Here is a 27281-nt window from a genome sequence, read left to right on the forward strand (position 1 = left end):
CTGAAGGCGAGGGCCGAAAATTCGACCTTGTCCTGAGTGCGCATGTGAGAGGTGCAGTGCATGGTCTTGTTCACAGAGAAAGACTAGGTTCTTTGTACACAACTTCATTTATCTGTCTCAGGAATTCACTCCATTTTTCCCATTCACACAGACACATCTGCGACTGTCTCCCAACCCAGCCTGTCAGCACACTCCCAGAGGCTAGCGCAGATTAGGAGGAGGAAGAAGACGACGTGGGAGGACATGTTCTCAGAACTAATGAGCTGCTCCCGAGCCCAGGCAGCCCAGCAGACACAGTGGAGGGAGAACTTGTCACAAATGCACCGAGCAGTCATGGAACGGGAGGAGAGGTGGCGACAGGAGGACCAGCAGGCTACTGAAAAGCTGCTTGGACTAATGAGGGAGCAAACGGACACGCTCCGGCGCCTTGTGGATGTTCTGCAAGACCGGAGGCAGGAGGACAGAGCCCCGCTGCAGTCTCTCTCTAACCGCCCTCCCCCGCCACCAAGTCCCACACCCCCCTCACCCAAAGTACAAAGAAGGAGGGGCGGCAAGGGCCGTTAAAACTTTCAGTCAACCCCTGCAGACTGCTCTAGCACTAGAAGGCTCTCATTCCCCAAAATTTCAAAAGTCCTTTCCTACACACCTCACAGAAGCCCCCGTGCAAGTTTCAACCCCCACGTTTCCTGTGTGGTTCATAATAAAATATTCGTTTCTGTTAATTACGGTTTCCATGATTTTCTTTCGGAGGACAGTCTGTCTGAAGGAGGGGAAGGGGCTTGGTAATTGGACAGGACAGTCACCTTTACCAGGGTACAGAGGCGGGGTAAGGTCCAGCATCAGGACACATACCCAGTGCAGTGACTAGTGACCCTGGTCAATCTGGGAGGTGGTTTTCATGTTCGGGGGGGGGGGGGGGGGTTGCTCTGTGACTTTGTGGCGGGGGAGGGCAGTTACAGATCAAATGCATCACAGAGCCGCGCAGCAGGGGAGCTGTAACCCTCCTCCCCCTGCCAGACAGTCACATAGCCGACACATACACGCTGTCCCGCCCAGGAGGGCTGGCAGGCTCTGTTGAAACAACCAGTCCACCACTGCGGAACCTGTCATTCCTGGAGTTTAGAAGCATCATTTGCATCACAACACTAAACCCGCACCCCGCCACAGTCTGCGTCCCAGGTTTAAAACATTCCCGCGAAAACAGTAATAAAGACAACGGTGTTCATTAACAAAACAGAACAGATTTTATTTTTTGGGAAGGGGGTGAAGGGGGTATGTAACTGCAGAGGATAGTCAACGGTAACTGGGTAAAGAAACGGTGGCAAGTTCAGCTTCTGTGTCCACAAACTTAAAATTCACTGGTGACCCTGCTCAGTCTGGAAACTGTCTTTCAAAGCCTCCCGGATGCACAGTGCGTCCCGCTGGGCTCTTCTAATCTCCCGGCTGTCTGGCTGGGAGTAATCAGCAGCCAGGCGATTTGCCTCAACCTCCCACCCCGCCATAAAGGTCTCCCCCTTGCTCTCACAGAGATTGTGGAGCACACAGCAAGCTGCAATAACAATGGGGATATTGGTTTCGCTGAGATCACAGCGAGTCAGTAAGCTTCTCCATCTCCCCTTGAGACGGCCAAAAGCACACTCCACCACCATTCTGCACTTGCTCAGCCGGTAGCTGAACAGTTCTTTTTCTGTGTCCAGGGCGCCAGTATAGGGCTTCATGAGCCAGGGCATTAGCGGGTATGCTGGGTCCCCGAGGATCACTGTAGGCATCTCCACATCCCCAAGAGTTATTTTGTGGTCCGGGAAGTAAATACCTTCCTGCAGCCGTCTAAACAGACCAGAGTTCCTGAACACGCGAGCGTCATGAACCTTGCCCGGCCATCCAACGTTGATGTTAGTAAAACGTCCCTTATGGTCCACCAGTGCTTGCAGCACCATCGAAAAGTAGCCCTTTCGGTTGATGTACTGGCTGGCCTGGTGGTCCGGTCCCAGGATAGGGATGTGAGTCCCATCTATAGCCCCACCGCAGTTTGGGAATCCCATCGCGGCGAAGCCATCTATGATGGCCTGCGCGTTTCCCAGGGTCACTACCTTTGACAGCAGTACCTTCACGATTGCCTTGGCTACTTGCATGACAACAACCCCCACGGTAGATTTGCCCATGCCAAACTGGTTCGCGACTGACCGGTAGCTGTCCGGCGTTGCAAGCTTCCAGAGGGCTATGGCCACTCGCTTCTGGACAGTCAGGGCTGCTCGCATCCGGGTGTCATTGCGCTTCAGGGCAGGGGACAGCAACTCACAAAGTTCAAGGAAAGTCCCCTTCCGCATGCCAAAGTTTCGCAGCCACTGGGATTCATCCCAGACCTGAAGCACTATGCGGTCCCACCAGTCCGTGCTTGTTTCACGGGCCCAGAATCGCCGTTCCACAGTATCCACAAGACCCATTGCCACCGTGATGTCCTCGGCACTGGGTGTCGTGGTTTCAGACAGGCGTGTGCTACTCTCGGAGTTCAGGTCCTCACCCCGCTGCCGTAGCCTCCTCGCCTCATTTCTCTCTATCTGCCTCTGGGAAAGGTCGATGATGAGCTGCGATGCGTTGACAACGGCCACAACTGCAGCGATGGTCGCAGCGGGATCCATGCTCGCAGTGCTGTGGCATCCGCGCTGTCACTGAACAGAAAAGTGCGCGAACTGATTTCCCGCCGGCGCTTTCAGGGAGGGAGGGAGGGCGGTAGTGACGGACGGATGAGGACAGTTACCCAGAAGCACCCTCGACAAATTTTTTTACCCAGAAGGCAATGGCGGCTCGACCCAGAATTCCAATGGGCAGCGGGGACTGCGGGAACTGTGGGATAGCTGCCCACAGTGCACCGCTTCCAATGTCGACGCTTGCCCCGTTAGTGTGGACTGACAAAGTCGAATTACTGTCCTTAGTGTGGACACACACGTTCGACTTTGTAATATCGATTCCACATATTCGATTTAACTAAAATCGAACTACTCTCGTAGTGTAGACATACCCTTAGAGAGAAATGGGAATAAGTGTGAAGAAACCAATACCTTAAACTTAATTATGGAGAGTCACAACTGACAATACAATTGTAGTAGACATGGAGACAAAAAAGGAAAGGCTACTGATATCATGTGATAAAAAAGCTGGATTATAATCAGCACTACTAACAGTCTTGTAATGCATGTTATCAAAATTTAGTCTGGATACACCACAACCCATTTTAAATGTATACAATACCCATATTTTCTGGGGAAAAACACTTCACATTCAGTCAGAAGATCTAGATCTTTTCCAATTTTTAGGAGTGCAGAAGACATTGCTGATGCAGCACATGGACTCCTGGTCTAACCCCCTTTAAAGTATGTCTAACCATTTTTCTTTTGTATTTCTCAGGTGAATCTCCATGTATTTTTCAATGCGTCTTGTAAAACATTTATTGTTACAACTGAAGTGTACTTACCCACTCGTGTACTGGCAAACTTCTCTACAGAAAGACTCAGCAGTACGAGCCTCCTCACTGGTATCTTGTGATTGAGCAGTGGGGGATTCTGTGCACACAAAGATTAACCCTGTTGTAAACGCACTTTGATTCTATGTATATAGAAAAGAAATCTCCATCTCCATTACTTTCAACTTTTTATATACAAAAAACAAAAAAATTTACATTTCATTTTATTGGATCATTTCCTATTTGTGCCCAACCCAACAAACAAAAATATCCCCCCACAAAACTGCATGATGTAAAGTGGGGACTGCTCATCCTCATTACAGAACTGCTTCCTCTCCTTTATCTTTTGACATTACTCCCTTACATTAGTAACCACATAGGATTCAATATCTTCTTCTTCCATGATATAATGACATTAAATGGGGGTGGGGTTTCTTGGGAAACATAACAAGAGGAGTCCTGTGAGGCTACTGTTAGTACTGTTCCATAGCAGTGAGTACAGAGAACAGTGCAACTCCCATCCTAATCAGATTATCAAGTTTCATATTTCACCTCTAAATTCACAGGCCACCACTGTGCCAGAAAACCAGAGTCACCGAGTCCCTTCTAAACCTTTAGCTTTGAGCTGTCTGCACTTTGTCAATGCTTTGTTTTTTCTAGGGAGCAAAAGTATGTGGAATGCTACTAGTCTCATATGGCTGCCTCAGTTAGTTACTGGTATATAAATGGCTGCTTTGTTTTATGAGGCCCAATGCACAGAAGTGATGCATAAACAGAGCTATGCAAGTGAAAAGACTTGGGGTTTTTTTGTTTATTTTTAGGAAACAATTAACACTGAATGTTTATTATTATGATGAAGCTCTTACAACTAGAAGGCGTTAACAGTTTTCCATTAAATTGTCTACCAAGTCATTTTGGAAAAAACTGGATAAAATGCCTGAAAAAATCTGAAGGTGGAGATACCCTTACCTGTTGCAGAGGTCAGAAGGATCTGTGTAATGTGTGCCATAGTGACCAAATGGAAGAGGTAGAGGTGATTATAGGCAGAGCTAATAGATGAAGGTTGCAAGTCTACAGTATCCTCCCAATATAAAGATGTGAATGATAACACAGCCCCTACCTAAAGTGGAAAAAGACAAAACAGCCAAAAGTATTGGTGAAATACAAGACTCAGTAGTAGTTCCAGGGGCAAACAAACACCACATAAACCTGATAATGAGACAATAAATTAACAATCACCTAGGCTTATTCATTAATCCTCTCTAATGGTGGTGTAGTTATTTAGCACAAACCTGTAACATCTGAGACCATGTTTTCAGTTAAATTAGTTTGATGATCTTTTTAGCTCTAAGTCACAAACAAAGCCTACTCACGAGGTGACACAAAATACCTATTAATTGATTACAAAGAGCAGCAATTGCATGTGGATCTACAATGGTATTCACAGATAATGCATCAGAGGCAAGACGGTTAATTGCAAAAACAAACTGAACATGCTTACCAAAATGTGAAACATATCTACATCTAGAATGCACGGCGTGTCTTCCATTTTTAAGTTTGGTAGAAGAACTACAAGAACAAAAGTTCATTACACATTTGATTAAAAATGTTAATTGCTTTTTTCATTAGAATTACAATGGCAGATTGAGAGGCCATTGTTTATATAACCTCTACCATCCTGAAGGGCTCTGACTGGTCAGCTACAAAAGCAGTAAAAGCCTCCCCATGCCCACTCAATGTGGGCACATTTTCTGAACTGTGTAACTATCAACCTATCATTACTGTAGTATCTGAGCACCTCAAACTTGAATGAATTTATTGTCACAATTGTGAGGTGAGGTGGTATTATCCCCATTTTACAGATGGGGAAAGGGGGCACACAAGAGACTAGGTGATGGGAAGTCTGGCATAGCAGGGAATTGAATCCAGGTCTCCAGAGTTCCAGATTAGAACTGTAACCACTAGAACATCCTTCCTCTCTATGCTATATTATTGGTGTTTGCCATTTCCTAAGGAAAGTTTACATGAACATTACTTAAAATCACTGCAGAGATTGGCTAGAAGGGGGTGGAGAACAAACAAACAAAAATAATGAGTTACCTGCTAGGAGACGAACCAGATGTTTCTGAATCAGGTTTTGTGGTGATGTAGTCCTCTGAGCAGCTGCAAACTGCACTAATGCTTTAAGGCCACTGTGCTAGAGCACAAGAAGAGAATGTGGAACAGGGAAGGAGAAATAAATAATTAATGAAACATGATAGTGCTAGAATACCTCCCCCTTCAAGTCCAGTATAATTGAAGAAGTATAAATGAATCAAGTATGAACTTCTATGCAAGAGTTAGGAATGTATGCTACATCAGACCCATTTTTCGGTTATCAGTCTATGTGGAAAGCACAAATATTTAAAAAACTCCAGAGATCATGACAGAATTTCTTTGGATATTACTACTGTATTTGGTGCCAGCAATTCCAAATGTCCAGTGTTTATTAACATTAAATTACTTCTTGGATTATCCATACCTGTCTATTTTGCAGAGATCCAAATAAAGGTTTGCCCTCATCTTCTAGAAGGTTTTCTTAAAATTAAAACAGAGAAAGTAAGTGGTAAGTCATGGGCTCTTATGCAGACTATTGTAGCTGCTTTATCTGGTCTTCACATATTCCATCCATTTGTGCTAGTCCAATATCAACCTGTCCCCAGTTACAGGGCTGCTATTAAAACGCAATTTTACTCTGACAAGTGACTTTGTAAAATTGCTATTGTAAGGGTCCATGTTTATTGTCTCTCCATGATTTCCACATAAATGTGCTTAGTTTAAAAGTAAAACTAGTTAAAAAAATTAAAGAAAGAACCATCTTTCAGACCTTGCAAACCTAACTTAGACTCTAAGGGTCACACCTGGGTTTTTTCCATTTTGTGCATCAACATTGGTGATAAGGTTCTACGGGTCAAGCCACATATTCATTACACTTGTGCAACCCCCACTGCCTTCAAAGTATACCCACATTGATTCCTATGCAACCACTTTGCTTTCAATGGGTTTGCACAGGTATATTTGCTTGGAACTTATTAACAATTCTTTGTACACAATGGAATAGATTACAGTTTCTTCTCTCTCACAACTGTGTTGTTTGTTCAGGGGTAATAAGAGTAAAATAACTCAACCAAACCAAAAACACTAAAAATCCAACATATTTTTGTCACTAATGCCTCTGAATACACACAGGGAGCAAACCTGTTGAGTGAAGAGGTGGCATATTTTACATAGTCATTTTTCAGAGATGATCGACACTTTAAAACCTTTAAAGTGTGAACAAAATTTTAAGACCAAAAGCATTAATTTAGATCTTGTAATCTATGGTTTATTTAGGTTATCTTTACATCCAAAATGTGAAAAGGGGATGAAGGGAAGAAGAAAACAAAAATGGTTACTTAACTGTTGTTCTTTGAGGTATGGTTGCACACAAGTATTCCACTCAGCTGCACATGTAGCCCAGCATGCCAGAGCCAGAGAGTTTTGTGCAACAGTAAGTGTTGGGGTGGTGCATGTGCCCTGCGCATCCTTATGGCCCCTCTTGAGACCATAGAAGGGTTGTGCCACTCCAACCTCCCACCTCGTTCCTTTTGCACTGGACTATGTTGGCCCCAGGCCTCCGAATGCAGAAGGAACAGAGGATGGGTCATGGAATACACATATGCAACCACATCTGGAAGAACATTTACTGTCAAGATATTTTTTTCTTTTTCAAGTGGTTGCACACGTGTTCCACTCAGGTGACTCACAAGCAATACCATTAGGAGATGGGGCTTGGGGTATATTTAAATAGTGACTGCAATATTGCTTTCCTAAAGTTTGCATCAAATCTTGAAGTAGTCATGATTATATAATGACTAAAGTTATGCATGAAGGACCAAGTAGCAGCCCTATGAATATCCAGTATGGGGACTTAGCTTAGAAAAGCTACCAAAGTAGTTTGAGCTCTTGTTGAACTGGGCTATAGTCTGTGGAGAAGGGGTGTTTGCCTCCCCATACACCGTCATAATACAGAAAGTAATCCGTCTGGAAATTGTGTGTGGTGAAACTGCTTGCTCTCGCTTTCTTTCAGCATACGAAACAATGAGCCAAGGAGACAGCCTGAAAGACTTGATCCTATTCAGATAAAAGGCCAATGCTCACCTTATGTCCAAAGTATGCAGATAATCTTCATCCCTATTTGAAAGCGGCTTGAACACGCTGGCGTAGTGAGAATTGATCTTGCTTCAATTTGAGGATAACTTGTGGGATAAGTGGAATAAGGGGAAATGCATACGTGAGACTCAATCCCCATCTCAGAAGAAAGGTACCAGTCAGTAAGCATGGATTGTGACCCACTTCGGAGCAGAATTGATGGCATTTCTTGTTGTCTTTTATTGCAAATAGGATGCCTGCTGGAATATGTCCAACTTGGAAGATGGTCCTAAATACACTGCTCTTGAGGGTCCACTCCTGATTCTGGGAGAATCTCCTGTTGAGGTGATCGGCCAACTGATTCTAGGAAGCAGTTATGCAAGTGGAAATGGGAGTAATGCATTCCTGGATGCAAAAGTCCCACAGATTCATAGCTTCTTGACAAAGATGATTGGATTACGCCCCTCCCTATCTGTTTAGGTAGTACATTGCAATTGTATAGTTGGTCAGTATCTGGACCAACAAGCCCTTGATGTGAGAGAGAAAAACACAGCAAAGTTTTGTGAACTGCCCGGAGCTCAGGTGCGGTGATATGAAGAGTCACTTTGTGCTCTGTTCATAATGCTTGTGTTCACAACCCTTCTAGGTGAGCATCCCAACCTATTAAGAGAGGTGTTGGTGGTAATAACTGTCCTGGATGGAAGCGGGAAGAAAAAGGTACAGCCCGGCATAAGTTGTTCTGACCCATCCACCACTCTAGGAAATGTAGGACTGCAGGAGGAATTCAGATCAACTTGTCCAAGGGAATATCTGTTCAGTTGATCGTTACATAAGGGAAGATGTGAATTCCCATTCTCTTCAAATAGGCCATCATCACGCTGCGCTTGGTGAACACAATCAGGGCTGACAACAGGCCAAAGGGAAGTACTGTGTATTAATAGCATTGGGCCTCTACTATGAACCTCAGACTTTTGGTGACTTGGCAGTACTGCCACATGGAAGTAGATTCCCTGGAGATCAAGGGCAGAAAACCAGTCATTGCAATCTAAGGAAGGTATGACTTATGCTAAGGAAACCATACGAAATCTTACATACATGATGTGCTTGTTGAGATTTCAACAGTCCAGTATGGGTCTCAGAGCCTGCTTGGTCTTGGGGATCAGCAAGTATTGAGACTAACACTCTTTTCCCTAGTGCTGAAGGGGAACTTCTTCTATGGCCCTTAGAGTGAGCAGGTGTGTTCTTCTTGCAAGAACACTGACTTGTGAGAAGGGTCACTGAAAAGGGATGGGGTAGGAGGGTGAGAAAGGGATGTGGAGAAGAATTGGATACAATATTTAAGGGCTTGTCTACACTGGCAATTTACAGCACTGCAACTTTCTCACTCAGGGGTGTGAGTGAGACCCCCCTGAGACCAAGTTGCAGCGCTGTAAAGTGCCAGTGTAGACAAGCCCTTAAATATTGTATCCAATTCTTCTGGTAGCTTCACCCCTCATGGAGGTGGTTTTTTTAGAGCGCTGGGAGAGCTCTCTCCCAGCTCTGTGCTGCGACCACACAAGGCATATTAAAGCACTGGCGCAGCAGCACTTTAGCGTTGCCAGTGTAGACTAGCCCTTTGTCTCCCAATGTTTAGGACATATTTGTCAATTGTTATGGTTTCCCAAGCACTGAGGAAATGGGACAATCTGTCCCAATATGGGGGAAGGGAGGAGATAATAGGAAGATCATTGACACCTGTATTGCTGTCCTCAAAGAAGCGGTCAAATGGGCTGTTTCCCACAGCTGACTGAGGACAAGCTGGAGTTGGAGTGCCTCTTTCTCTCTGATTTGTGCTTCCTTCTAGAAAAATCATGCTGCCTTGGTGGGTATAAATGCTACCTATAGTACTGATGTTGATAGTGTTGCAGGAATCTGTAGTGATGCCTCTTGGAGGCTGGGGTATAGAACCCCCACGAACAAAGGGTAGCACAAGAGACTAAATGACTGTCAAGTTTCATCAGTTTTATCTGAAAACAAGAACTTATCATCAAATGGGAGGTCCTCTATGGCAGTGGTTCTCAAACTTTCCAGACTACTGTACCCTTTTCAAAAGTCTGATTTGTCTTGCGTACCCACAAGTTTCACCTCCCTTAAAAACTACTTGCTTACAAAACACTGGTCTACAATTTTTGAGAAATCGTCTGCTTCAGAGATAAAATGTGCTATTTATTATGTATTTTGATGTGCTGAATTCAAATATGACAATTAAAACAACTGATTGGCTACTGTTTCTAAGATATTTAAGTTTTTACATTTTATGTCTATGTATATTGTGTAGATAGTAGAGTTTTAATCATAAATTGTAAACCTAGGTTTTTTCATGTGTTTATGGTTGCTTTACATGATAATATTTCACCTGTCCTGTTTATGTAACACTTTAAAAATCAGCAAAAGGGTTATATAAATAAAATTTATTATGAAACAAAAGGCAAAAAACTATTCTGTACATAGTTTAGTCCTATTCAGTGTCTACTCGGCGCTTCTTGGTTTGTCTCTTGTATTCATTAAATGGAGCATCTCTTGTCACTGTCCAGCAATAGTCTGCAAGCATTGATGGGCTCCATTTGCCCTGATAGCGTTTCTCCATTGTTGCAATGTCCTGGTGAAATCGCTCGCTGCTCACTGCTCCACAGTTTGGTGGAAAAAAAATCTAGATGAGAGTGCAAAAATGTATCTTTAGTGACATGTTGCCACCAAGCTTTTGTATGCCTTGAGGAGGTTTTCCACCAACAACCTGTATTTGTCTGCCTTGTTGTTTCCGAGAAAATTTATTGCCACTAACTGGAAGGCTTTCCATGCCGTCTTTTCCTTGCCACGCAGTGCATGGTCAAATGCATCATCTCGAAGAAGTTCACGAATCTGAGGACCAACAAAGACACCTTCCTTTATCTTAGCTTCACTTAACCTTGGAAATTTTCCACGGAAGTACTTGAAAGCTGCTTGTGTTTTGTCAATGGCCTTGACAAAGTTCTTCATCAGACCCAGCTTGATGTGTAAGGGTGGTAACAAAATCTTCCTTGATTCAACAAGTGGTGGATGCGGAACACTTTTCCTCCCAGGCTCCAATGACTGTCGGAGTGGCCAATCTTTCTTGATGTAGTGGGAATCTCTTGCACGACTATCCCATTCGCAGAGAAAACAGTAGTACTTTATGTATCCAGTCTGCAGACCAAGCAAGAGAGCAACAACCTTCAAAATCGCCACAAAGCTGCCACTGATGTTGGTCATAGTTTATGCACCTCAAAAGTTATTTCATGTTGTTATAGGTTTCCTTCATATGGACTGCATGACCAACTGGAATTGATGGCAAAACATTGCCATTATGCAGTAAAACAGCTTTAAGACTTGTCTTCGACGAATCAATGAACGGTCTCCAGTCATCTGGATCGTGAACGATGTTGAGGGCTGCCATCACACCATCGATGTTGTTGCAGGCTACAAGATCACCTTCCATGAAGAAGAATGGGACAAGATCCTTTTGACGGTCACGGAACATGGAAACCCTAACATCACCTGCCAGGAGATTCCACTGCTGTAGTCTGGAGCCCAACAGCTCTGCCTTACTCTTGGGTAGTTCCAAATCCCTGGCAAGGTCATTCAGTTCACCTTGTGTTATGAGGTGTGGTTCAGAGGAGGAGGATGGGAGAAAATGTGGGTCCTGTGACATTGATGGTTCAGGACCAGAAGTTTCATCCTCTTCCTCGTCTGACTCAAGTGAGAATGATTCTGGTGCATCAGGAACCGGCAGTCCTTCTCCGTGGGGTACTGGGCGTATAGCTAATGGAATGTTTGGATAATGCACAGTCCACTTTTTCTTCTTTGACACACCTTTCCCAACTGGAGGCACCATGCAGAAGTAACAATTGCTGGTATGATCTGTTGGCTCTCTCCAAATCATTGGCACTGCAAAAGGCATAGATTTCCTTTTCCTGTTCAACCACTGGCGAAGATTTGTTGCACAAGTGTTGCAGCATATGTGTGGGGCCCACCTCTTGTCCTGATCTCCAATTTTGCAGCCAAAATAAAGGTGATAGGCTTTCTTAACCATAGTGGTTATACTGCGCTTTTGTGATGCAAAAGTCACTTTACCACAAACATAGCAGAAGTTATCTGCACTGTTCACACAAGTACGAGGCATCTCTGCTCACTTTGGCTAAACAGAAATGTGTCCCTTTGCAAAATCAAACACTGACAAAGAAGAGAGCACGACACTGTATGATTTCTAGAGCTGATATAGGGCAATTTGTTCAGCAGAGTGATGTAAGCTTCGTTAGGATTGCATCATCCATGACTTCTAGGAATAACATGATGCAATTCATATCATGTATGACGCAATACCAGCTTCAGATTGCATCATTCATTGTTTTGCCTAAAAAGCAAGTACTGTCCAAATCCAGTCATAGATTTATTCATAGATCCAGTCAAAGATGTATTTTAGTCATTTCTGGTTTAAATTGAGATCCCTTCCCTTTATAACTCACTTATCCTCCGCCATTCCCAAGTCAAGGGTCGTATATACTGACCCAATAGCATATCTTGAAAACTAGAGCCAATCAACAATTTTAAGCATCATTTTCGTTCTCAGTGACCCAGAATTAGTAAAGTTTGACTACATTTATTTCAGAAGCATTTTGGCTGTAGAGCAGTGAAATCAGAGATAAAAAAAACACAGAAGTGTCACAGCACACTATTACTGAAAAATTGCTTACTTTCTCATTTTTGCCATATAATTATAAAATATATGAATTTTAGTATAAATATTGTACTTACATTTCAGTGTATAGTATACAGAGCAGTATACACAAGTCATTGTCTGTATGAAATTTTAGTTTGTACTGACTTTGCTAGTGCTTTTTATGTAGCCTGTTGTAAAACTAGGCAACTAACTAGATGAGTTGATGTGCCCCCTGGAAGACCTCTGCATACCCCGAGAGGTACATGTACCCCTGGTTGAGAACCACTGCTCTATGGTTTGCTGGATGTCATAGTTAATGGCCAGAAAAGACCACCAGATCATCTAGTCTGACCTCACGTATAACACAGGTCCCCAAAACCACTCAGGAGTTGCACACTAAACCCAACAACAGAAATGAGACACTGTCCAAGGCTATGCCCAAGTTTTGTACCCATGAGGCTGTCCTCAGTGTTACTGCAGAGGCCATCACTCTAAAACAGTGGTTTTCAACCTGTGATCCACTGACCCCGGGGGATCCGCAGATTGTGTCTAAGATTTCCAAAGGGGTCTGCATCTTCATTTGAAAATTTTTAGGGGTCTGCAAATGAAAAAAAGGTTGAAAATCACTGCTCTAGAAGTGTCTGCTGCATCAAGTGCAGACTGGATCAATGTCTAGGTCACCATACAACCTTTTGCCTGCAAAGCCTTATATTCCTCCCTTGCATCTTCTGGTAGTCTGTCAGTAAACTTGGACATTATGTCCCAGTTTAGAAAGTTATATTTTGCTATCTGTATCTGGAGAGAGGAGGTGGAATAAATGTTTCTCCCAAACAAATCAATTCTCTTGGTCTCTTTTGTGGGGGGAATTAATTTACATCTCCCTTGACATGATCTCCAATTGGCAGAGCTTCATAATTTGGGAGGACTACCCTCCCAGAGGTGCCTCCTGGAGAATATCCAAAAAGCTTGTGAATGTTCTCTTGCACAAACTCACCTTGAGTGCCTAAAGTCACTGCCATTCTTCTCAGCAGTTCTTGATAAGGCTTAAAAATTCCTAGGAACTGGAGTCCGGGATCACGGAGTCATCAGGTGATGAGAAAGATAGGATGGATCCTCTTGTAGAAGAACTGGCTGCTCCTCCAGTGGTTCCTCCTGCAGCACTGGCTGCTCAGAGGGAACGGTGTCTCTGCATGCTTCCAACTTAGGTGGTTCTGGAACCGGCTCTGTCAAACTCTCTGAGAACCATCCTCTCAATTGGGCAGGTGATTGAGATCTGTGGGATTGCAAAACACCCCAACAATTCCAAAAAGGCCACTGAGGGAGAGCACATGTCATAGATGTCCAGTAGGTACCAGGCCACAACGATCGGTCCCACTCCCGGTGGTGGGTACCGATGCTCTCCTTCAGGAGGTGACCAAGTGCACCTCAGAGGGGTTGGCAAAATACTGGAGAATTCTGAAACAGACTTCAAGGAGCCAGAGTATCCCATGGGCATCGGGAGGTGCAAAGCCTGATGAGGTGACTATCTATAGCCCATTGTGAAGAGGCAACCTCAGTACAGAGGCAGGGAAGGTAGATGGTACTGCAAAAGCATCCTGAGGTGTTGAGGCGCCATAAATTGGTGCTGGAAAAGATGTTATAATCAGGGCCGAAGCACAGGCTATGGTCAGTATCAACTCAGCTGAACATTCCAGCATCAAGCCACAGATGCCAAGCCAGGTAGCATAACTGACACCGAGGTCAAAGACTGTACTGGTGCCAATGCCAAAGATGGTACCGGGGAAAAGTCTTTGCCTTATTTCTTAGCTAATACTAACACTGGCTCTGCTTGCACTGGAGCGGAGAAGCCAGATGGGCCTGGGACAGCAGAAGGTGCTGTCAGTGCAGTGGAGTCCTGCACCACAGGAGAGTCCAGGATGGAGAGGCAGAGCAAGTCTTTTACTGCTTCATAAACTTGCGGGGACACTGGTACCATAATATCGGAGCTGAAACTGTGTCCCCTTTGGTACTGGACTCAGTGGCTATCTACCAGCACATGGTAACAGAGTCGTCAGGATGCTATCAATATCTTCCTGCCACAGTACTGAAGAGATATAGGCTGATAAGCCAGCCTGAGTACCCGAAGACCCTCAATGATGTTCCAAGTCCATTTCTGAAGAGGAGGAGCCTTTTAAAAAAATAAACAAACAAACAAACAAAACTTTGAGTGTCTCCAGTCTGTCTTATGGGTCCTCTTTTGGGGAGGTCATGGAGAAGACTGACTCCTCTTTCCCTGGAGAGAAGAGTCTGAGTCCAGGGGTCTGTCCGAGGCCACTGCAGCCATGGTAATGGACTGTATGTGTGCAGTAGGACATTCACTCGAGGGCCCTGGGACCAAAGCAGGTCTCATCACCTGCTTCATAAGATGGGGGTTGAGGCACAAATCTCTGGAAATCTGCATTCTTTTCTTCAGAGAATAGCAGATGCACCTCTCCTTCATGTGTCCAATGCTGAGGCACAAAAGGCAGTGCGTGTGTGTGTGTCTTGGGAGTCATTATTCAAGATAGACATTCCATATGATGGGCAATACTTAAAGACCCAGCAAGCACTACATGCCACCAGTGCCTTGAACCAAAAGATAACTATTAAAATAACTTTAAATAAAATAAAGATGAAACCTAACTACTGGGTACTAACTGCTGACTAACTATTTACAGGTAAAGTAGTGAGCTAACCTTGCTGACTATGCAGAATTAAAAACCATATGGGGAGCTCTAGCTCTGGTTACAGGTGATGAGAAGGAACTGAGGGGATTCAGGTTGGTGCCACTCTTATATAGCCTTTGGAGGGGCAACAAGTATGTGCAGGGCACATGTGTGGCTGACACATATCTGCAGAAAATTCTCTGGCTCCAGCATGCACATACCTGCGTGGAATACATGTGTGCAACCACTCATTGAAAATGCATGTTATGACTAGGTTCAAAAATAGCATGTGTCCCAAGAAACCAAGCAGACAATTTTATTTTACAACTGCATGGAGGCCTGCAGTAGTTTCCCTGTGTTTTACTGCTGGATGTTCCCACACATACTGATCTTCAGAGCGACAAAGAGTGCCACAGGAGACACTTTCGCTTTTTACAGATCCAGACTAACACGGCTACTCCTCTGATACTTGATCTTCAGAGATTTATGAGGAGGAGAGAGCTTTCAGAAAGGTTGTACAAATTTATATCTGCTTTGCCTGATCATACATCTGATTTTCTTACTTTACTCCATAGCCTGTTCTACCGCTAACACCTGTAAATAACTACCACTTCACTTTATTTCTCTGTTGACAAGTAACATGGAGTGTGTCAGCCCACTATCCTATTTTGGAGATCAGCTGAATGCAACATGCACAGTAGTTAAGGTGGCACTTTAATTCTAACCTAGTTGCGGGGCTCCCAGTGCTCCACATTTGAAATGCTGTTGCTCCCGGTGGATCAAGTCCACTATCTATTTATAGTGGACTGAATTTGCATCTTACCAGCTATGTTGAGGCAAAATGGCACATCCAACTAAATATGTTTATGGGGGATTATAACTATGCAAACAGTGCTAACAGATGAAGTGAGGCTGAAAGCTGAACAACAAATACATTAGCCAAGCAATGCAATACTTTTTATGGGTACAGATTATTTCATCTTTGTAAAAACACACCTTCCTCTGGGGAGAAACTTGAAATCATTTTTTAAATTGCTACAAGGCACCCTCTTAGCATCTTTGCCAGAGAGCAGTTTCAAGGAAAGTCAAGGCAAGTCCACACTGCTTCTAACAATTCTGAGGCCTGGTCTACACTGAGGGGGGGATCGATCTAAGATACGCAACTTCAGCTACGAGAATAGCGTAGCTGAAGTCGACGTATCTTAGATCGACTTAGAATCACTTACTTCGCGTCCTCGCGGCGCGGGATCGACGGCCGCGGCTCCCCCGTCGACTTTGCTTCCGCCTCTTGCTGAGCTGGAGATCAGAAGTCGACGGGAGAGCGATCAGGGATCGATTTATCGCGTCTACACTACACGCGATAAATCGATCCCCAATAGATCGATCACTACCCGCCAATCCGGCAGGTAGTGTAGACATACCCTAAGAAAGTTCCATTGGGACTAACACCGAGGAAGTAATGAAAAATACCATACAATTCATTCAGGGATGATTAAGGGGCATTTTTTGCAACCTAACTCAAAAACTGGTCCAATGAAGAGTCCTCAGGATTTCCCTGTTGTTTCAATTCAATTAGGCATCTCTGTCATCCCCACAATTTCTTTAATTATAAAGGCAACCATCATGAAATTCTTCGTTTAGGCAAAATCGAGGTGAAGAGCACTCAACCTCATTTTTAATTCTAACATATTTTGTTAAAGAGGACAAGAGACTATACAGCTTAATGAACCCTGTTGGATAGCTGTCACAGTGTACGTTTGCACAGCAATCACGAGGCACAACTGTAGCATGTGCATGCAATATCTGAGCTAGCTTTGATTGAGCTCACTTGTGAAAAATAGCAGTGTAGCTGTAGCAGCATGGGGGATGGCACAGGCTAGCCACCTGTGTACATACACAGAGTTGCAGGTGGGATTGTACTCTGGCAGATCACCTTAGACACTTATCATGACTGGCACTCCAGCTCTCACATTTGAATAAACGCTTATTCAAACTAAAACTTTACCTATACATTGGATAGTAAAAGCACATGTGCTCCAAGTCATCATAGGAATGCGAGGATCAGCCTCATTGGGAGCAACTTTTAATCCAACTCTGTAAACAGTGGTGGCAAAGAGAACCAGCATCTCCTTAATACTGTTTGAGTATTTGGCTCTGTGAAGGAAAGCAAGGACAACTTCAGTTGATGAACTAGTAACAGTGTTTGCAACTTAAAGGTCAATGGCTAACAAGGTCACTAATAAGAAGATAAATGGTTCCTTGTGAAAGAACTACTGAACACCAAGACTGTTTATCTGCAGTAAGAGAAACAAGGAAGAGACTGTATCCATAAAACAAATCCTAATGCATCATGGAGAACCAGTACAGATTCTTGCACTTTAGTTTACTCCTTGGTATACACATGCATTGATTTAGTGACCTCTACAAGCAAATGTTTGAGAACCAAGAAGGGTGAGACCTAATAAGCTGAAGGCAAATTTGGGGAAATATAGGCCTCAGTATGCCTGGCATACTATATCCCATATTCAGGAAAAGAGCACCAACAACTATTTATTACAAAAAGTGATAAATTGGGGAAATGAACTTACACTGTGGGGAAAGAGAAACTTAATTGTCACATTGAAAACATATCTCCTCTCATTCATCTCTCATAAAGGACTAGCAATGGGGGACAGAATTTCAAATCTAAAATTAAATTTAATAATTCTGAAATTTTGCTAAAAGAAAGGAGCACCTTAAAGTTAGTACTTGCTTAGTCCTTAAAAGGGACAACTCTGATCAGAAAAGTGACTATGCAAAACCAGCACAATCTTAATGAACAGATCTGCTCTGCGTGTGTTCAAAGTGTAAGTATAAGTATAACTAACAGCTGTGGTACAATGATCTGGACTCTATTCTGGCTCACACATCAGCATCAGAATGTTTAACTAAGTTCCAAACAGAATATTTCTTCCTGAAAATGATGCCTGAGCCTGACAAAGAACCCAATTTAGCTTTTTGACCAGAATGCATTTGCTGCAGCAGCAGTTGGGGAAAAAAGCTTTTATTTGTACTTGAAGCAATTCTGATATGGAACAACATAACAGAAGTATGGAACTATTGATGCAATTTTTTACATTTTTCAGAGTATAACCACACTAAGCTTGGATAGCAGAGATAACACAAGGGGTGAAGAACAGTTACATTATTCAGCATGCTGTGGGCAGTAGAAGTACAGTGGGCAGGTTAGCTGGAGCAGTATCTGGAGGGGAGGGAAAAGACCAAGGCATACCGTAGAGAGATCAAAGCCAAAGAATCTGTCAATTCAATCTCTCTATCCCAAGGGGCAGACAATTTTCTTTTCCATACAATATTAGACATCCCAATCCCATTCCCCACAGTAAATCTGTAACAAACAACTTCATCAATGAAGTACTTTAAAAACATTAATTCTTACAAAACAGAGAAACACGATGCCTGAGAAAACTAAGGCACAGAGTAGTTAAATGAACATGGAGTCAGCGGCAAAGCTCCAGCTACAAGTCAGAAAGTTTTTGGCTCCCAGTTCTGTGCCCAGAACACAAAGACCTCTTTTTCCAATACAAAGATTGAAGGCAAGTTCCAAAATCTTGAGACACATTTAGATCATTTTAGAAAACACAGAACATAGAACTTTCAGATTCCTCCAGCAAAATACAAACAATTGGCAACACTTACGAAGGCTGAACTCCAAAACTAAGGATGGAATGGAATTCTGAAGTAAAGTCTCCCATTCCTTTGTTGATTAAAGATGGAGCATTTTGCGTCTCTCCTTCCAGGAAAAAAAATTAGATCATATTAAAACACAATTGCGTCAATATACATAGACTTCCTTTTTCTTTTAAACTGCTTTTGAAATAATTGTAACAAACCACTGCTTTCTCACCAGCCAATCTGTGTTCTAATCCTCCTCCCTAAATAGCATTTTCTTCTATTCTCAGAAATTTGGGACACAAAAGCAGTGCTTGGCTGGTAAGGAGACAGTGAGAGAAACAGCCAAAGAGAATTTTCCTGCTAAGTATGGGTCCCTGGAATGTGTCAATAGTCTATAACTAAGCATATTGATGCTTTCTGCAATATTCACAGATAGATTTATTTTTGGCCTTTTATTTTAAATTCCCCTCTTCATTTTCATAGAATTCCCAATAAAATATTTTAATCCAAAAAAGCCTGATAGGGTCTTTGGGCTATGTTCCTGCTGGTCCTGCCAAGTGCATGTTATATGGTCTTCCAAGGGAGTCAGGGAAAGGAGTTATTAAATTCCTGGAAATGTCGTAGCATAAATATCTGGAAATGTCAGCAGCTTAGAAAAGGCTATGACTTTGCTTCTCAAACATATGGCACCATAAAGCTGGTGATATCCATTGTGGGCACATGGATCAGAGTACGATCTAAGGGGTATCAGGTCTTTTTACATAAATCAAAAAGCTCTAGGGCAATGCAGATTCCTGGTGTCTCCCGGACACCAAGACTTGTTGATACCAGAGTCAGAGTTTCCAGAGTTACTGTACAGGCATTATACATTTTTGCTTCGCTTTGGGTAGTGATGATCTCTAGTTCCAATGAGTTAATGTTCTTATTTAAAGCAACAGAGTAATAAGTGTGAAGCTCTATGCATAAGTAGATCTATGCTGCACTATGCAAAAGCACCTCTCCTTTTATTCTGACTGAGCGATTACTCAACCGGAACAAGGTCAAGTTTCACCTTACAGTTCTTCTCAGCACAGTCACATTCACTGAATACCTTATTGTAGAAAGTCGCAGTCCTTCCAGTCATAAGAAAGTGGAAGTACACATGAAGATGCCACTCCAAATATCAACGAAGTAAATAGCTGTGCCACTAAGTAATGTAACCTAAGTATGTTTACATAGTGAGTTTCAGTTTTAAAATACTTATCTCATACTGCAAAGGAGTAACCCAAAGATGCCCCTCATTGGAATGCTGCTTTTAAAGACCTAGACCATCATCTCCTTGAATGTTTTTGAGATAGCTAGGAGGCAGCCATGACTACAGCTAATAGCACCTTATTGGAGCTCTCTTCTTACGCTTCAATTAACTAGTGCAGACATATGGCTGTGTCAAAAAAGGTCACTGACTTAAGGGTACTTTGAAAAAGTACATCCATAAGAAATGAATGTATCTAAAAATAGTTCGTTGTATATTACTGACAACTTATGCATGACAGTTGCACAGTCAGACTACGACAGAAGTGTTGCTCAGATTAGGATCGCCTAGAAAATTAACTGAAAATGACCTCTATTTCTTTTTGGGATGAATAATGACATTTTCCCCCTCAAAAAGTAATCAGCTGCTTTAATAAAATTGTTCAAAGATTTAATGTAGTTGCTCATTTATTTAGAGCTATTTTTAAAGCTTAAGGGTAAATTTCTCAAAAGTATGGAATGACTTAGGAGCCTAAATCCCTGTAAGACTAAGGCCTGGTCTATACCAGAAAATTTAAATTGACTTGACGGTGTCGCTCAGGGGTACAAAAAATCCACACCTCTGAACTATGTAGGTAAGCTAACCTAATCCTCAATGAACAGTGCCAGTTTGACCGAAAAATTCCATCCAACTACCTACCATCTCTCAGGGAGGTGGACAACTCACGCCCATGGGAGAACCCCTCCTATCAGTGTAGGTAACGTCTACACTGAAGTGCTATGGCGGCGCATCTGCAGCAGTGCAGCTGTAACGTTTCAAGTGTAGACAAGCCCTTGGGCTGCTATATCACTTAAGCATTTTTGAAATTTTCCCCCTGGATCACCATTTTTCGGAACAGAGGCCTTCAGAGACGAGAAGAGATCGTACAATGTGTTTGAATCCTCAGTTCACAAAGGAAAAGTATACTAATACTTTAATTTCTTTTATGTATTTCCTTATAGTGAGACCACACAACTGAAAAATCAAGTAGCAATCTCTGTACCTAAAACGCCAGCTGATTGTTCTAGAATACAGAATACTTTCTGTTCTAAATAAATATTTATATTTTCTTACTATAATAATGAAAAATTCAAAGGGTATTTTTCTGGAAATGATTTTAGCGTAAAGCTCAAAAGCTAAGATAACAAACCTTTAGTGTTTTTCGCACTGTACCCCGATATCCTGGCCATGACAATCTCCAACCACCTAGCCAGGGTCAGAATTTGAGCTACTGCCTCTGAATCCTCACTGAGAATAGAAATAAAAACCAGTGGTTACGTTAAAACATAGGTAAGCAGATGACCTGAAGCCTAATCTTTGAAAAACATATAGCACATCTCTGTGACAAAGAACAAGTTCAGAGTTAGCATTTACACAACTATTTAGATACCCTACGCAAACATTAACTAAACTTTAGAATTTATATTAAGTACTAGAAATACTCTCTCATTGGTAAGAAACCTAAGTGGTCTATGGTATTAGAAATTTTTTCCAAGAATAGATTTTGGAAGCCAGAACAGACAACAAGGTGGGCGATCAGTAAGGATTTAAGCAGCCCCATATAGCAGTTGGAAAGATTATTCAAAACTTTCCATCAGAGGTTGGCTCCCCTACAAGCACTAGACAACTTTTATTCTTAGAATCATGAAATAGACTGTCCCTGGAGTTCACCTGTTTATCTTCTGAGTCTGCAAAGGAATAATGGGAATCACAGTGTTGCACAGAGACTTGCAGAGTGGGCAGAGGTACTCTCCATTCTCTAAGTCAAAAATCTGTTCAACATGAAGACGCTGTCGAGAATTCAGTTGCATGGCTTCAAAGTACCTGCAACATTAAAAAGAAAAATCAGCTAGCAAGGAGAATGGCCTCTGTGCAACACAGAAACAAGAATTTAAAGAGCAAAATGGTATGTCTGGTGTGTACTTTTCTATGCCAACAACCAGACTCCTCTTCTGCTACACAACTAATACATAGATGTTCCACATGTTTGGACACCAAAACAAAACTAAATCTTTGAACAGGTATGTGAACCAGGTAATTTCAGAGCACCTTCCAGGCAAGAACAGCAGAGAGCTTTCCTACTTTTAACCTCCATATAAGTGTGTATTTTATTTAATATATTTACACTCAAGCAATTCTGAAATTTGCTACCCCCCCCCCCAACATTTTAAACTAATGCTACATCATAAAGCACCTCACACATATTCCTAGATTAGAAATTTAAAGTTAAGCCACAGCATTCAAAGGTAAATATATAAATATCCTATAAATGCTATTTTAACAACAGCTAATAGCACTTCATGGATGAATGTCCATTAGTGACTTATCTGTTGTAAGGATCCAGTCTCACCACCAGATATAAAAATATATCCTTGTTTTTGATGAAGTAAAATGGAAGTGGATAATTTAGATTATATTTCAAAGATATCCTTACAGAAAATTCACCTTGGATAAACACAGAACTGTGGTAAAAGTAAATTTAAAAACAAAAAACACATTGAAACCCACATTAAGTATGTGGTCAAAGGAAAGAAAATCAGTTGTTTGATTGACATAGTTTTCCCAATAAAGGGTGGGTGCAGATTACTTTTCATCTAAAAATCAGCACCTATGTGAAAACCAGATACACAAGCAGCTTACATATGGATGTGTCTGTCTAACTTTAGGTCCAAATTTAAACTAAAATCTTCTAATTAAATGATGATTAAGAGCAATGAAGGAAAAGGCAAGCAAATCTAACAAAGGAAAGATGACAAAGATCTGAAAAAAATGGTCTCAACATACAAAATGTTTATGAAACTACTCTCTACAAAATCAAAACAGTTTTATCTTTCCAAATTATACAACAGGCAGAAGAGTTGCAATAAATGTAAAATGGAAATTCCATAGGTATTCCATACATTCCAAACATAGTCTGTTAGACAAAGTGTATTTTGCAGTATTTTGTCTGCTGTATATATATTCCTTTAAAATGTAAGTGGCAGGCATCCTTTTGAGTAAAACTAATACATTAATATATCACTTATGTAATAAGCAAACGATTATACTCAAACCTTCTGCAAAATCTAGTATAAGGGAAGAGTCTTCTGTCCATTTCTTTTAATCCTATCTACCCACAGAGTAAGTACCAGACGGGTAGCCGTGTTAGTCTCTATCCACAAAAACAACAAGGAGTCCGGTGGCACCTTAAAGACTAACAGATTTATTTGGGCATAAGCTTTCATGGGTAAAAAACCCACGCATCTGAAGACACATCTGAAGAAGTGGGTTTTTTACCCACGAAAGCTTATGCCCAAGTAAATTTGTTAGTCTTTAAGGTGCCACCTGACTCCACAGAGTAAGTTAACTTTTTCTTAATAAGGGCATGGAAACTGGGTTCCAATGTTGTTCTATTTAGATATATGTGGATAGGATCTGCCAAGAATAGAAGTCATTCATGTAGAATACTCAAGGAACATTTTTCTGTACGATTTTAGAGTGCTTATTTGTTTTATGCTGATATTTACCATAAAAACATTAAAAATAGATAAGCACTGAAAGTATAACTAGACTAGTTATAGCCAACTGACACATACAAATATAAAAATCAAAGAGCCTCCAAGATATTGTCTGTATCATGTGATATCACAAAGTAACTTATAATAGGGTGATCCAGCTCTTCACATCTTTCTGATACCTCACTGTGATGAAATTTCTAACTTTATTTTTCACAGCTTCAATCAATCTAAGGCTTTTTGTCAATATTTATTTGTGTCTCTTTCTAACCAACATGTTACTCATTGTGATATAAAAGCATTGATAGACAAAAAGCCCTTCGTAGTCAAGTCCTTAAGTATTTCGGTCTAGAGGCAATTGCAGTGTCCTGACTTGACAGTTATGATTGGCTGGGGCAGGCCTGCTTTGGTCCTTAAGTGTAGTCAGGCCTGGTCTAGTGACATGCATACATGGTCAAAGATTATGTGCTGTGTAACTCTCCTGGAGATTTATCAGAGTCCCTTGTTGGCTACTTAGGGGCATGATGCAAGTCCCATTTATGAGAGGTGGCTTCTTGCTCTTGATCAGTTTTACCCCACTTAGACTATTTTTTAGGCCAATGGGGACTTGGCTCCTCCTGTTGGTTTTTGAGACTGCTCTTGTACCAGATTTCTTTGATTTTTTCTGGTTGAGTACTTGGACTGGCTGACTTCTTATTTGAACGTCAATATTTTGTATTGTTGTGCTGCTATACTCTTAGAAATTTTAGACACCAATCAGAGATAAAATATGAAAGAGTATTGCAAAGATATCCTCTTACTTCTGCCAGCAGGCTGCATGCATTACATGACCACAGCTTCCTGTATGGGTTCCACATGACAAATCTGGATCCATGAAAAGAGGATCTAATGTATCTGGAAAGACAGAAGGGGAGCAAAAAGATTAAAAGAATACTAGAGTACATTTGGTCAATACAGACAAAAACCCCGCTAAGTTTTCATTTTTCCACAGTAAACACATTCAAGTTAAAAATTTGGTTTTGCAAGCTTCTTTATAATAATGCCCTGACAGGTGAGCACAAGCAAAACTATGCTGCCACAGTTCCACCCCTTGTTCCATCAAGCCCTATCTTAATGTGAAATTACCAAAGAAAAACAATGAAATCTGAAATCAATGGTCAGTCAATAAATGAACGTCCTTCTCTGTTGAATTATCTTTTGGAAAAAGGCATCAGTATGTTCAATCACTTTATCTGCCTGGGATTTCAGCTGTACTGTCTTTGTTCCAGTATTTGGTGATGGAGGTCAGCAACAGAAGATTCTCCAAATGATCACCTACACTTTCAACAGTAGATATCACCAAGTTGATGTGAAAAAAAGGTTACTAGCCTTCCGTAACTGTTGTTTTTTGAGATGTGTTGCTCAAGTCCATTCCAATGTAGTTGTGTGCTAGCCCCGACCACTGCCACCGGAAAGTATTTCCCTCAGTGGTATCTGTCAGGTCAGCTCTGGGGCCCCCTGGAATCACACCTTCATAGCGCTTGTATATAGGGCCCCACTGCCCCCTCTGTTCCTTCTTGCCAGCTAACTTCAACAGAGCGGCAGGCAAGAGGGGGAGGTAACGAGCAACACATCTCGATGAACAACAGTTACGGAAGGTTAGTAACTATTTTTGTTTCTTCGAGTGCTTGCTCATGTCCATTCCAACGTAGGTGACTCCCAAGCAGTTGCACCAGTGGAAGGTTTGGAGTTCATTGGCATGCTGACTGCAACACCACTCGGCCGAAACCCACATTGTCTCTGGGTTGTTGGGTGATGGTGTAATGCAGTGGTTTTCAACTAGGGGTCCGGGGCTCCCTAGGGGACCACAAGCAGGTTTCATGGGGTCCACCAAGCAGGGCCAGCATTAAAAAGCCAAGGCAGAAAGCTGAAGCCCGACTGCATGGGGCTGAAGCTCGGGGCCCTGAGCCCCACTACCCAGGGTTGAAGTCAAAGCCTGAGCAATGTAGCTTTGCAGGTCCCCCTGTGGCATGGGGCCCCAGGCAACTGCCCTGCTTGCTATCCCCCAATGCCAGCCTGGCTTTTATATGCAGAAAACCAGTTATTGTTGCACAAGTGGGCTGTGGATATTTTATAGCATGTTGGGTGGTCTCAAAGAAAAAGGTTGGGAAGGTTGACTGACTACCACGTTGCCACTCTACAGATGTCCTGAACTGGAACTTGCGCCACAAACGCTTCAGATGATACTTGAGCTCTTGTAAAATTGGCTGCCAAGGGAGGAGCCGGGACCTTCGCTAGGTCGTAGCATGTGTGGATACAGGAAGTGATCCATGATGAAATCTTCTGGGCCAAGACTGGACAGTCTTTCATTCTGTCTGCAACGGCTATGAAGAGCTGAGTGGATTTCAGAAAGGGTTTTGTCCTTTCTATGTAAAATGCTAGTGCATGCTTGGAGTCTCTGTTCCTCCTTGTTAGCATGTGGTTTCGAGTAGAAGACTGGTAGGAAGATATCCTGGTTACTATGGAATTGTGAGATCACCTTTGGCAGGAAGGCTAGGTGTGCATCTTGTTCTTGAAGACGACAGTGTACGGTGGTTCTGAAGTAAGAGCTTGGATCTCAGACCTTTCTGGCAGAACTAATGGACCAGGAAGGCCACCTTCCAGGACAGGTAGACCAAGGAGCACCTTGCCAGCAGTTTGAATGGGGTACCAGTTAGCCTTGCCAGCACCAAGTTGAGGTCCCAGGGACGGAGTGGGTGGCATACCTGGGGGTATAGCCGCTTCAACCCTTAAGAAAACAACCACAGATTGCATTCAAGATCGACCAGCCATTCACCCATAGGTGAAAGGCCGATATTGCAGCTTGGTGATACCTAATAGATCAGAAGTTTAATTAAGAACTTTAAGCAGTTCCTTGCTGTGGTGATGGGGTGATTCCTTAGGTGGTCTCGGAGGACCCCCAGAGTTCTGAACTAGTTTTCTGGAAGAAAAGCTCTGGCCTAGGTTGAGTCAAGGATCGCCCCAACAAATTATATTCTTTGAACCTGGGAAAGGATGGATTTCTGCATGTTTATTAATAGTCCCAGATCCTGGAAAGTTGATGGTATTAACTGCACATTTGCCTCCATCTGGGCCTTGGACCGACCTTTGATCAGCCAGTTGTTGAGGTAAGTGCAGACCTGAACCCCTTGTCTTCTCAAGAAGGCTGCAACAACTGCCATGCGCTTCATGAACACCCGAGCGGCCGCTGACAGGCCCAATGGGAGCACTGTAAATTGGTAGTGCATGTGGTTCACAACGAATCATAGGAACCTTCTGTGTCCTCGAAAGATCGCAATATGAAAATATGTATCCTTCAAGTTGAGGGCAGTGTACCAATCCCCTGGATCCAGAATAGGGATAATGGCGGCCAAGGAGACCATGTGGAACTTCAGTTTCTTCATGAATCTGTTGAGGTTTCGCAGGTCCAGGATCTGTCTGAGATCGCTGTTGGACTTTGGAATTAGGAAGTAACAGGAGCAGAACTTCTGGCCCCTTAGCTCCGATGTAACCTCTTACATGGCACCAACCCTGATGAGCGACTGCACCTCCTGGACCAGAAGTTGCTCATGCGAAGGGTCCCTGAAGAGGGGGAAGGAGGGAGAGTGGGAAAGAGGAGAACAACTGAATTGAAGGGTATATCCCAGTTCTATCATGCAGCACCCAGTGATCTGAGGCAATACGGGCCCATGCCCGACAGAAGTGGGATAACTGGTCCACAAATATAGGGGAAATCGGATCCACACATTGTCCTGGTATGCCACCCTTGAGCATCCCATCAAAAGGCCTGTTTAGACCA

The 27281-nt window shown here is 42.7% G+C and overlaps 1 protein-coding gene across 1 annotated transcript in view; it reads right to left on the reverse strand.

Annotated features, from left to right (window-relative positions):
* The window catches only part of UBR1 (ubiquitin protein ligase E3 component n-recognin 1), a 139066-nt gene that overhangs the window by 26050 nt on the left and 85735 nt on the right, over positions 1-27281 (reverse strand). Inside the window, exons 31-40 of the mRNA XM_065404224.1 lie at positions 24265-24358; positions 21642-21794; positions 21121-21218; positions 18725-18818; positions 17034-17182; positions 5982-6037; positions 5561-5657; positions 4962-5029; positions 4430-4580; positions 3473-3560 (exon numbers count right to left, since the gene is read on the reverse strand). Of these exons, the coding sequence (XP_065260296.1) occupies positions 3473-3560; positions 4430-4580; positions 4962-5029; positions 5561-5657; positions 5982-6037; positions 17034-17182; positions 18725-18818; positions 21121-21218; positions 21642-21794; positions 24265-24358 (1048 nt within the window). The remainder of the gene's footprint in view (positions 1-3472; positions 3561-4429; positions 4581-4961; positions 5030-5560; positions 5658-5981; positions 6038-17033; positions 17183-18724; positions 18819-21120; positions 21219-21641; positions 21795-24264; positions 24359-27281) is intronic.

The sequence above is a fragment of the Emys orbicularis genome, chromosome 4, assembly GCF_028017835.1.
Source record: "Emys orbicularis isolate rEmyOrb1 chromosome 4, rEmyOrb1.hap1, whole genome shotgun sequence".
Classification (NCBI taxonomy): domain Eukaryota; kingdom Metazoa; phylum Chordata; order Testudines; family Emydidae; genus Emys; species Emys orbicularis.